This window comes from Zootoca vivipara, chromosome 8 (genome assembly GCF_965207765.1).
Source record: "Zootoca vivipara chromosome 8, rZooViv2.hap1.1, whole genome shotgun sequence".
NCBI lineage: Eukaryota > Metazoa > Chordata > Lepidosauria > Squamata > Lacertidae > Zootoca > Zootoca vivipara.
The window spans coordinates 46524040-46537548 of record NC_142591.1 but is presented as its reverse complement, the minus strand read 5'-3'; the positions used below and the strand labels follow the sequence as shown (position 1 = coordinate 46537548).

Below are 13509 nucleotides of genomic sequence, written 5' to 3'. Positions count from 1 at the left end.
ACTGTGTGGATAAGGACACATTTGGGGTAGATGTGTCATGTGAAGTAATCCTCTTCTATTCACAAAAGGGTATGGTATGTTGAAAACAAAGGAGTAAAGCAGGCACCCCCAAACTTAGCCCTCCAGATGTTTTGAGACTACAACTCCCATCATCCCCAGCTAACAGGACCAGTAGTCAGGAATGATGGGAATTGTAGTCCCAAAACATCTGGAGGGCCGAGTTTGGGGATGCCTGGAGTAAAGGTTCTAGCTTTGCCTGTCATCTATTCTTCTATAACAGTAGTAACCAATGAGGTGGTGCCAGTTGGGCTTCATTGCTCTCCTGGTTTCCCTGCACAGCGGATTGCTGCCCCTTGTAGAGAGGGAGAAGGGAAGGGAGAGGGGCAGATTGTGGTGGAGCCGAGCTGAGAGTCCTGCCATCATATTCCGTGCTGCTAATTCTTTTATTATGATGGTACAGTTATTTGGGGAATTTTTGTGTAGGAAAGAACATTCAGTCGTGTGGGCCCCTACCGTCAATCTGAAGAGATGTAGTCTTCATATACTGTATAGGTTTACCAGCCCATCTGCTCCCTGTGACAACTAGGCCCATGACTGCCTTTTATTAATTCCAAGCTTTGTTTAGAATACAAGACTGGTCAGAGAAGGGAAAGGTAAAGCATATAAATGAGATTACACCACGTCAGAGCTTATTCAGCACCGTTTTACACAAACACATACACCTAAGCTTTCCAGGTGAGCAGCTATCTAAATGTCCCTGTTGTCGCCCAAACAATTAACACAGCAACCATTGTGCAAAACCACCATAGTGGTATGTAGTCACCTCTTTCTTCTCATGCTTGTATATTACTCATCATCCAAAGTGTTTATAACCTAATAAGAACCCTTAAAGAGAGATAAATCTGGAAGGTAATGGTTTACCAAAGGCCATCAAGTGCACTTCCTAGCCAAGTCAGGATTTATTATAGGGGTTTCCACATTCAAACCTAACAAGTCAGCCACTACAGCACGCAAGCTTTTGTGACTCTTTTCCTGTAACACCCCCCCCCCCCAGGCATCATGGCTGCAGAAACTGCAATGTGATAGTTGCCAACTATTATTGGTTATGTCTAACAGGTTGCATTGTACAGACTTTTAGGCTGCAAGTCCATATCCTCTTTCCTGTCAATAAGCTCTGTTGACTCAATGTCTGAGTTGAAACATACAGGATTGCACTGTTAGTCTCTTCCATCATTGTAAATGTGAGAATATAAGATAATTTTCAGTGATTTCTGAGATGCCCATAACATGTATTCTCAATTTATTGTTTTAGGAGAACAGTTGTGAAAGAAATTTACATTTTAAGTTACAGAGTAAAAAGTAAAAAGTTACTTTTTAACCATACAGACTACGGTTACAGATAAATTGCAACAATACTTTGAAAAAATGTATACAATCGAAAGATGTACCAGCTACTGGAAAAACATTGTACTGTAATAAAATATTGTTAAAGACAATTGTTGTCTCAATGACAACAGTACCATGTACATAGGCAGAATTGGATACAACATTTACACAAATTTTTATGCAGATAGTAATTCTTCTGTGTTTTTAGCAGTGACTCCTATGTGATATCATGAATTATCTTTGAAATCCCAAATTTCAAAAGCAATTTGCCAGGTGGAATGGGTGGCTTCTCTCTGAGGGAAAAACCCTTGGGCTCACAAAACCGCAGTCCTGAACCAGCAAATAATTGTTTAAAATAAGGAACAATTATTGCTGCAGTGCTTGAAGCTCCTCATAAGATCATAAGAAGAATCTTGTTGGATTAGGCTAATAGTCCAGCATCCTGTTCTTATGATTGCCAACCAGGTGCCTATAGGAAGCAAGCAAGCAGGACCCAAGTGCAGGTCTTCCCTTGCAATGACTGCCTCTGCCCTTTGCTGGCCTCCCCACAGTTATGACATTGCATCCATGCCCAATATAATAGTGGTCAAGCAACGCTATTCATACTCCGAAGCTTCCCACCCATACCACATTTGAATTAATAACAGGTGGTTGGCTGGCACTTAATAATAGCATTGAAAATAATAGCACAACAGATCACAGATTGTTCTGCAGATACATTAGTGCAACTCCCTTCTAGTGCAACTATTCCTATATGGAATGTGAATCCTATGTGGTTCATCAGGACAGGAAAAAAGAATGTGCTATAAAATCACTGTGCCAATTCTATGGTCTATTCGGTCATAGAGTCTATAGTATGAATAATAACTGAATAGCACATAGGTTATTATGGGTAATTATTCTCAAAACAAAATACTGTACAAGTTGTACGTCATCTACATGGATGGGATAACCATAAATAAAAAGAGAAATAAAAAGTGGTGCAAATCTCTTAGGCAGGACTATATTTATTCGTACATTGTTTATTTGGTTTTCATTTTGCATATGTGTCTACTTTCAACAAAAACCCCACAAAAGAGAAAGATCAATTCAGAAATAAAAAACAAGCATATAAGTACCAGTTTTGAGTATGGTAAACATTTTAAATTCTTGTTTAAATGGCAGTAAAAGAACACAAGCAAAATATGTAGTGAACTCTCTCTCACTTTCTATATATAATAAATAGGAACATAAAAACATTTAAATATCTCTGCAGGTATATGGAAGCTGAAAACTTTAGTCCTTGTGTCTTCAGTATATATTCAGATAAATTAACAATCATAGATATTTTAAATATAAAAAGTAAGAAGTAATGTAGAATAACAATATTGGAAGTATCATGCCTTACCTTTGCTTGAGGATCTGGATCCTGGGGGCAGCGCTGCTGACACTGGAAGGTGGAGGTGTCAGCAGCAGCATATTCTGGCTGCCCCTTCCGCAGCTCCCCATGGCTGCCCAATGCCCATGCATCCAATATAACTTCTCTTCATCTAGTCTGAGTCTAGTATTGAATAAAAAAACATCAATTAGTTAAACACACACACACACACACACACCCCTACATCCCCTCCCACCATGTCTTCCAAAGCATGTTAATTTATTCATTAACATTTTACTTCATACTTTTCATTTTCATGCCTCAATATATGGAAGTTGATCCCTTTGGCAGCTTTACCAGCAATATACAAAATGCCATTAAAATGCTACATACATAATACTCCATACACACATACACATACACACATAGCTGTGCCCTTGGTCACTAAACTCATCAACCCCCTCCCAGACTCTGAATCACCCCCTGCTTCCTTCTCCTGGTTCCCGCAGCAATTGTGTTTCTTCCCCCTGCTGCTGCCCAAGTGGAAAGTGAGAAAGTTTGCATTTTTCCCACCCCACACTGAACCTTTCCACACCAGGCATCAAATGGAAGGATCAGTGCAGGGGAGCTGAGATCTTCTCCTTAGCACCTCTTGCTGCTTCTGACACTATGGATCCTGAGTCTGGCTGGCTGGCTGCTACTTTGTCCTTTTCCACCTCATGCCACCATGGATCCTGAGGCTGGCCAATGCTTATGGGCATCTTTTTTCCTTCCCATGCCACTCCTCATCCTACTAACTGGTGCTAACTCGTGGAGAGGAATGCAGAGGATGAGGGCAGTCAGTAATGGTGCCAGCTTGCTTGAGGATCTGGATCCTGGGGGCAGGTCCGCTGACACTGGAAAGTGGAGGGGTCAGCAGCAGCATATTCTGACTGCCCCTCTGCAGCTCCCCATAGCAGCCCATCCAGGGCTTCTTGTCAAACACACTGTCTTTTGCATTGCCATCTGTTACCAGCTATGAAAACACTGCATAATGGTGCACAAGTGCAAATACACACATACACACAGAGGGTTTCCAACAGAACTATAAGAAGCGCCAAATACGTTCCCCTATAATCCCTATAATCCTTTGATAATCAATAGTATTTGTCTCATTGCCATGGTTAAACATCTGCCTCCCTCTGGGTCCTCCAGCCTCTGCTTAGTTCCTTACTCTCTTCTATTCATTATTTTATCCATTCATTTATTCTTTCTCATTCACATACCGGTAACCACACTGCTCCTTTATTCACTCTCTCTCACATACACACATTTACACCAACACTGGGTAGTCTCATTGTGAAATACAATTTGAACTGTTCCGTTGTGTTATGACACCTATTGTATGCTAAAGACTGCAGTGTCAGAGGATCGCCCTGAAAAGTTTTTTCTCCTGTCATAGTAGCTGGTATTTCATAACCCTGGAATCTGACAATTTATGATTGCTCAGTGCTACTTTCTTCTGGAGCAACTGGTTTGCCTTTCCATGCTATTAAGGAAAAAAAAAGTATACTTGTATTAATTGAAGCAAACAGTGGTGGTTGGTTAATTAGTAATCTAAAAAACTGTGCTGTGGTGTAGAATATAGGCAGAATCCCTAAAAAATATTTCCAGATTACAGTATAACATACACTTCTCCATACCATTCAGAATGCATGCTTGTGGAACAGTTCCCAAATGCTAAAATATTTCCTAATAAATCAGGTGGTGTTCTGCCACCCCGAAAGTTGCTTCTCTTTGGGTACCCACATTTTTCTTTACTGTGTTTCTTTCGCCTCAATGATGAAGATCCCATTTCTACTGGATAAAATGTTTTAAAGGCGCCTATGCTCGCCTGTTATAAGGGTAATCCTGTTCAGTACTACTCAATCTACTTGACAAATAATTATGTTTACAAATAGTTCTGTTATTAGTTACAAAATATGAGCCAGGTGCAGATGTGCAAGCTCTGCTCAGCAACCTGTGCACCATCCAAATGAGAGAAAAGAGGGCGCGGCCGCAGGACGTTGCTTTGGCTTGCGAAAGCAGAGCGCAAGAAAGGAATGGACGCATTGAAAGCGGGTCTAGAAAAGCGAAACTAGACTTCGTAGGGACTTCTTCCCTGTTCAGAATGAGGTGTGCTTTTTTTTGTTTTTAAAGACAGCTATCTGAACTCGATTTGAGTGTGGGCGAGGGCGCCTGCCTCTGCAGCGTCTCCCTTGGTGGGAGGCTCTGCTGGGATCACAGCCGTCCATGGAAGCAGCCCAGGCTTTCCTGGAGGCGCGCCTCTGGACGTCCAGGGCAACCTGAAGACGGGGGCCGTGACGTCGCGGCCCGCCTCGCACCTTTGCCCTGCCTGTGCGCGAGTCTCGCTCTCCGGGCACAGTCAGTGGCGAAGCAGCTGGGAGCGGCGTGTGTTAATCCTCTGCACATCTCCTATCTCCCCAGCAGCGGGGCGGGGTCGGGGCCAACCAGGGTGTCTCCCGCTCCACTCCCTGGCCGAGTAGAAAGAAAGAAAGAAAGCGGGGCGGGGCGGGGCGAGGGGAGGGAGAGAGAAAAGGAAACCTAATTAAAGGTGCTCTCTCAGAAGAGCCGCTGAGGTAAACTCTCCTCCCTTCGCCTCGCCCCACACCCTCGCTCGGAGCCAAATCCTCCAGCGGACGGGAGGAGACTTGAGTTAACAGGAGGAGGACAAAAAAATAAATAAAAAATAATCACCAGAGTAGGAGAAAACAACCGTCTCCGCCTCTCTGCTGATCCACTATCGCTGCCGCCACCACCCTTGCAGCTGCTGCTGCTGCGGAGACAGGCGGGCGCCTCAGACTCACCTGGTAGCTCGTCCAGCGCGCGCGCGCGTGCCGCCGTTTCCGCCAGTCCCCTTTTCCCGCCGAGCCCACCTTCGCCCGCGCGCCCGCGCCCCCGGTCGCCCTCCCCCCTTTCCAGCTGCAGCATGGCCCCGCTGGCGAGAGCGCGGCGCAGGGGGGGCTCGTGGACGGACGCCGGCCTCCGGGTCTTCGTCGGTCTCCTGGTGAGTAGTAGTGGGAGCCGCGCCTTGGGGAGCGGGAGAAGGGAGGCAGAGGGGCGGCTGAAGGGAGAGAGGCGCGGGAAGGTCTGGGCGGCGGCTGCGACCGCGACAGGTAACGGCCCCGAAGTGGTAACTTGTTGCGGGGTGAAGTTCGTTGGGTTTGGCCTGGCGGACCTGCCGCGGGGCTCTTGGGCGGAAGGCGCTGCTGTGGCGGGGAGGGGGGGGCAGCGCCCACCTGGATATTCAAGGGACGCCTCTTCGGAAGAAACATAAAGCCCGGACTGTATATACTATTTCCGCACATCGAAAAATAACTTTTCGTTCTTTGGCTTTCGAAACCGGCTTGACGCTGTGAGAAGCTTCCCCTCCCCAGTTTCCGACTCGCATATTCGCAAAGAGAGAGAGAGCGAGCAAATGGGTGGGGGATTCTCGTAGGAGTTGCGAAACTCTGAAGTTTTAAAAAGTGGGAAGGGGAGACTTCATTGCGTTGTGGCGAGGAGAGAAAATGCACGGACTCCTTTAAAAAAGGAGAGACGCTTTTACTGTACTCGGAAGTGAGCTCAGTTCCCCCCCCCCAAGTAGTTCCCCCCCCCGGTGACTTCAGGGGCGTTCAGGGTGGCAGTTTGGTCCTGGAATATGCTGTGGGGTTTTTTGGGGTGTGTGTGGGGAGAGCTAGGATCCGATGGAATATACCGTGGGACAGGCTTTCTAAAATAGGTGACGCGCCTTGGCTAAGTGGCGTTTGTATGCTCTGCGGGTTTCGCCATGCCCTTATTAACTTGTGCCTTTGATCTGCCTTAGTCTTCCCTGGGATGGTTCCCACTTTGAAAAGGAAATGTGCTGGTTTAGAATGGACGGCATACTTATTATACCTGTGAGATGGTTAATCTGTGTGCTTACATATCAGCATTAGACTTGGGTATATATTTGCCTGGAAGAGGTCCTGAAGTGGGGGCAAAACTGTCTAGAGGCGCAGGAAATTCAGTACCTTTTCTTCCTACATTTCTCTACTGTATTTGAAACTGATTATTTGAGACTGGGAGGGGGCTACTTTTAGGTTGCTTTTATTTTTTATTATGTATTTAGTGTTTTCATATTGTGATTTTATGTTGTAACTGCCCTGAGACCTGCAGGTATAGGACGGTATACTGTACAGATTTAATTTAAAAAAATAACCATTTTCTAGCCATTTGCTATTGGTAAACTATTGTTCTCTGAGTTTAGCATCTGTAGCCAAGGGGTTTACGTTCAGCAAAAGGCTGTAAGCAAACAGGGGATTGGAAAGATTTCTCCCCCTTGTTAGTCTTGTAGGAAATAACTGCTGCGGTACACTCTTATTGCAGTGAATTTGATTTGCATGTTTCAAATAATAAGGTTGCACCTAAGAACATAAGAGCTCTGTTGGATCAGGCCAAAGTCCCCTTCTAGTTCTCACAGTGGCCAACCTGATGCACCTATGGGAAACCCACAAGCAGGACATGAGACAGTACCCTGCTCCCCAGACGGTGGTGTCGCATATCCAATGCTGGAAGAGCACATAGAATGAAATAATGACTAGAAGATATTGATGGATATAGCCTTCTTGAATTTGTCTGATCCCCCTTTAAAGTTGTTGAAATTGATGACTGTCTAGTAGAAAAAAAAGAAGCTTATATGAATTACCAACCCTTTGTCAAATACAGACAATGGGTTGGGTCCAGATTTAGTCATGCTGGGAGTAGACCCATTGAAATAAAAGCCACGGCTAACTTGTCCCCTTGGTTTCAATAGGCCTGCTTTGCCTGTATGCTTGTCTGGATCCAACCCACAAATGGAGAACATGATTAACAGTGTGAACATCCTTTTTAAAATCTATAAAAACTAATGATTGTGCAGACATAGACATCTTGGTTGAAATTTGAGCTTCTAATCCTTTGTAAGCAATAGTCCAGTTAATATGAATAGACTCATTTACACAGCCCAGAGTCTCTATATGACTTTTATTTTAAGAAATGTACCTTACTTTGAAATAAACTTCCTTTATCCAGTATCATGCTAGATGTTGGGCTTCCTTTGTTACTGAGGTCTTTATAGACCCCATAGCCTTTCTGTGGAAACCCTAGACTACATCCAGAGGTCACTGAATAGGCTCCCAGTACCTTACTGTATTGAGTTACTGTTCTAAATTTTCTCTCGCAATTGTTTGCATCATTCCTTAACATCAAAAAATTTGGAGTAATGACTAGTCATGTGCACATTTGCTTCAGACTAAGTCCCATTCTGGATTATTTTTGATATCTTTTAAAACTAATTAAATTAACATTCTACCAGCAATTTCTTTCAAGGTCGTCAACCTAATTCTACGATCCATACAAAAGCACAACTAGTGTGCTGCTCAGATTAATTTTGAGAGCCTGCACGTTTATCAGATTTTCATTTCAAGACACAAATACAGTGGAACCTCGGTTTATGAACACCTCGGTTTATGAATTTTCGGTTTATGAACACAGCGGACCCATCTGGAACGGATTAATTCATTTTCCATTACTTTCAATGGGAAAGTTCGCTTCAGTTTATGAATGCTTCAGTTTATGAACAGACTTCCAGAACCAATTACACCCATGCTTCAGTTTATGAACGCTTCAGTTTAAGTACTCCGCGGACCCATCTGGAACGGATTAATCCACTTTCCATTACTTTAAATGGGAAAGTTCGCTTCAGTTTATGAACGCTTCAGTTTAAGTACCCTGCGGTCCGTCTGGAACGGATTAATCCACTTTCCATTACTTTCAATGGGAAAGTTCGCTTCAGTTTATGAACGCTTCAGTTTATGAACAGACTTCCGGAACCAATTGTGTTCATAAACCGAGGTACCACTGTAGTTCACTTGCCCCTTACCTTCAATACATTAATAATAATATAACTATTAATTGGTGGTTCTTCTAGCTTGACATTTGTGGCCAGAAATGGCAAGTAATTTAATTTCCTAAATGATTGGTTTTACTTCCCCTTTAATGGACTTCTTCTTCTTCTTCTTCTTCTTCTTCTTCTTCTTCTTCTTCTTCTTCTTCTTCTTCTTCTTCTTCTTCTTTTTAAAAGTGTCCTCTGGTACTGATGGCATTCAATCTGCACTCTAGGCTTTACAGCATTAATTTCATTATTTATTTTTGGGATATTTAATGTATCATTAATGCTTACACTGACTCCTATGTGAATTAGTTGGCAGTGTATCAAATTGACTTCCATGGAACCCACTTGTTTCAATTAATGTTGCAGTACTGTATAGAGAAACTTGCACTCTTCCATCTAAGCACTTCACAATTACAGATATTACAAGGCCTGCTGATATCATTATACAGTACCTTGTTGTCAAACAAGGTGTTTAGGAACAGGGTGTTTAATGTGTGTGAATCCCATTGAAGTCATAAGATTTATACATACCACCCAAGTCACATTTTTATAATGCTTTCATTGTGACAGAACACTTTAAAATAAAGAAAGCCTATGTTATTGGACAGAATTCCATTGTTCTAAAATGCAAACACTTCAGAAAAAGTTTGCTACCTTTTTTTGGATGAAAATAGGAACTTCACAAATAGAACATTGAGCTAAAGTATTCACTTTACAAAACAGAGCTCTGTAAATCCCATCCCTGGCACTGGTAATTCTGTGAATGTTTAGAATGTTTGTATGTATTAAAACCAGTTTGAAAGTGTGCTGAATGTGTTACCTGAATTACAATATACAAATAAAACCTGCAAAGTGATTTTTAGACTGCAATCCACACCTCTGAGTAAATCCCATGGAATTCAGTGGGACTTCCTTCTAAAAGGCCATGCATAGAAGCACATGGCTATTTTCTCTCTCATTCTTAATGTTCTTTAAACATAGCTAGGAAAAATGGAACTATGCTGCATATCTGAAACACTTGATTCTCAAATTGACATGAATTGCTTTCAATAAGACAACACTACACTAACTTTAACTGGTTATTGTTTGGTGTGACATATTCTCTTCGACTTACTCATACTGAATTTATTGACACTCCTGTAATTCCAAGACCATTTGTAGTGCCATTAACAATCTTTTGAAAAAATCACAAACCCGCTTATTCCAGAGTAGAAATAATGAAGCAACGTGACATCACTAGACATTTGTAAAAGTATAAGACAGTAATGGAAAATTGGAATGCGGGAAAAATGTCAACTCTTTTGCTCTTAAATAACTTTAATTCAGTTTACATTTAAATTGGTAATTGGTCTTAAATCAACATACTATTTTCCTGGGCACTTTTGTTAGAAACCCAGTAATACCTTTTAATTACCTCACTTTCACTTTCTTGTTGCTTGATAAAGGAGTGCGCCTAATTATCCTGTTGCATCCCTCCTTCTCACGCCCAAATACTAGTAGTTCCATGTGAATTACCATTATTTATAATTTGCCCTGAGCACCATGGAAGGAGGGGCTAAAAATCTAAATAATAATAATAATAATTATACATATAGATAAATCTACTGCAGCAGCAGATACATTTGATACTCTATGATTGTGACTCTGTAGGTGTTCAATTTATCAAGTAGTCTCCTTTTATGCCTCTATTATCAGATTCTGTTATATCTGCCTTCTTATTATTAATTTGTTTTATTATTTTTTAGTTCTCTCTTACAGTGGTACCTCATGTTGCGTACAGGATCCATTCCAGAGCCCCATACGCAACATGAGCCAGTATGCAACATGAAGCGCCGCGTGATTTGGCACTTCTGCGCATGCGCATGATGTCATTCACGCATCTGCACATGTGCCAACCGCCAAACCCGGAAGTAACCCGTTCCCGTACTTCTGGGTTTGGCACATACGTATTCCATGTTGTACGCAACCCGCAGCATTTGTAACAAGAGGTATGACTGTATATGGTCCCAGGGCAGGTCACAACAATTTAAAACAGAACATTAAAAATACTTTTAAAACAAATTACAATCACAGTGTTTCCCAGTTTGGCCTTATGGACTTAATACAATATGATGCTTAACAGCAGGGGTCAGCAAACTTTTTAAGCAGGGGACCGGTCCACTGTCCCTCAGACATTGTGGGGAGCCGGACTTTATTTTGAAAAAATAATAATGAACAAATTCCTATGCCCCACAAATAATCCAGAGATGCATTTTAAATAAAAGCTCACATTCTACTTATGTAAAAACATGCTGATTCCCGGACCGTCTGCAGGCTGGATTTAGTAGGCGATTGGGCCGGATCTGGCCTCCAGGCCTTAGTTTGCCTACCCATGCTTAACGGCTTTCCTACAGAGTCACTATGGAGAGGAACCATGAGAGTAATGCTTCTGTACTAAATGGTAGACTGAAAAACGTCCCAACAGGTGAAGATTTATTTCCCCTAGCCCTGTGTGCTGGCTCCCTCCAAAGCTTCCCCTAGCCATGTAGCAATGGCAAAATCCTCAGGCACTGAAGAGGTTGCAGTGGAATCTGTTCCTTATCAAATGAAATCTGTACTTGAAAAGAATGATATGCTCAGAGATTCATCTAGTAATGCCAAAACTTTCATTATTCACTCCAGTAAAGCAATGTCTACTGATGTCAAAATAATAAAAAGAGGAGAGGAATAATTGAAAACATTTATTTTTTTTATTTTTGGGAGACTCCTTGATTTAGGGCAGGGGTCAGCAAACTTTTTCAGCAGGGGGCCGGTCCACTGTTCCTCAGACCTTGTGGGGGGCCGGACCATATTTTGAAAAAAATATTAACGAATTCCTATGCCCCACAAATAACCCAGAGATGCATTTTAAATAAAAGGACATATTCCACATGTAAAAACACTAGGCAGGCCCCACAAATAACCCAGAGATGCATTTTAAATAAAAGACACATTCTACTCATGTAAAAACATGCTGATTCCCGGACCGTCCGCGGGCCGGATTTAGAAGGCAGTTGGGCCGCATCCGGCCCCCGGGCCTTAGTTTGGGGACCCCTGATTTAGGGGATCAGCTGATTCCATTGAAAAGGGGCATATGGCAAGGGTTCCAATATTTGGAATTACCCATGCTGTTAGCCTCAAAAGCTGTTAGGAATAAAATTGTGAAAACTTCTGGGCACTGTATTCATAGGTTCCCCATCGGTATCATAATGGAAAGAATCTTAGAAGGGGTGTTTTCTTAACTACCAAGCTGAATTCTTGCCTGTTGAACTTAGGGCAGCAGCTTCCTCAATTTGTATTTTTTTTTAATATATAAAGTGAGCCCTTCTTACTATAAATGGCACCACACTCATCTGACACCACACTCATCACAGTGGTAGGACTGGATGATAACAACTGCCTCAAGTTAGGTTTATTCTGCTGCTGACCCTCTATAACCAGATCATGTGTATCTAGATTTGTTATAGCCTATCACCAAAGTACCTCCTTTGAAGTGTGGTTTAAATCCTAAGGTTCTAGTATATCCACCTGTTGCTTTGACATGCCGTGTTTGCAAGCTTCTGAAATGCATGATCAGCATTCATGAACCCAACAACATACTGGCAAATACCCAATACTGGCAAATACCCAATATAGTTTCTGCAGACACTTATCACCTGATTCAGCTGGAAACCAGATCAACTGATAGTTCAACTTAAAAAGAAGAAGGAAAGGCTTATGAAATATGGAATCATCAGAAACTCTTATAATTTTGGATTAAGAAGCAATCTCCTCATCTTCATACAGATCCTGCTCATTCCAGATTCATGTTAGTTTTGACTTTCAAGGGTTTATGTGGGAGAAAAGTGACCCTCAAGGTAGTGTTCTCACTGTGTTTGTCTTCTCTGTAAAGATTTGTTTCAGTGTGGTATTACAGTAGATATTCTAGCATACAGTTGCCTTTATGCAGATAATTTCCAGATGTTCTGTAGGTCCTTTGTTATGTGGTTTAATAGAAGATAACTACAACAAGCTTTCAGCTCTCTCTTTATTAGTGTATACCAGTCGGCTGTACTTTGAGACTATACCTTTCTCAAACAAAAATCATTTGTATGTACTTTTGCTGAAGGTGTACCTTACATCCTGAAGTTACATTGAAATTCCTAGTAGTTTCAGGGTGTATGTATCTAGGGTTGAACAAGAAACTCACATTCTTACTGCACATTAACTACCTAAAGGTGTTATACATGAAGACACTGAATGTCCTGTTTTGCATTCTTTATCCACTTCAGGAACAGACTACACTTATATACTGCAAATCTACATGGTGTTGATCTACTCCAGACTAGATTTGGGGCTCCATAATGTACAGTTCTGCAAAGCTGTTTGCATCGAAGAAACTATATTCTGCTTATTGGGGAATTAAATTGTGCATTGGAGCATATTACACCTCAACTCCTTATAGCCTTGGTTCAGAGTATATGCAACTATTTGTGGAAAGTTTTGAAATCTCATTGATTCCTACATATCTCTGTACTAATTCCCATGGTTAATTCCAACCACAGGCTCATTCAGCTATAGCTTACATCTGTTATTTTCTGTTATGTCTAGAGAAATGTCATGTTGTTTTTGCTGGGTTCCTTGGCATGCTGGAATTAAATTTGGTTGCCCAAGCTGCCAAGATGGCAACTCACCTTGCAACTAAGATTCCCATTTAGTGATTCTCCCTCCCCCAAGCAAAATCAATGGTACAGTGTCAGGAGCTGTGAGACAGTTGGAACAACAGACTTTGAGTTAAAAATCAGTATTCCCATAATAAATACTTCCCTAAAAGAGC

At 42.0% G+C, this 13509-nt stretch overlaps 1 protein-coding gene across 2 annotated transcripts in view; it reads left to right on the top strand.

Moving 5' to 3' along the window:
- The first annotated feature begins 5331 nt into the window (after window positions 1-5331).
- The window catches only part of LOC118089915 (desmocollin-1), a 30273-nt gene continuing 22095 nt past the window's right edge, over window positions 5332-13509 (top strand). For both annotated transcript variants that reach the window (XM_035125051.3, XM_035125052.3), the window contains exon 1: window positions 5332-5789. In XM_035125051.3, coding sequence (XP_034980942.3) covers window positions 5712-5789 — 78 coding nt within the window. In that variant the 5' untranslated portion in view covers window positions 5332-5711. The remainder of the gene's footprint in view (window positions 5790-13509) is intronic.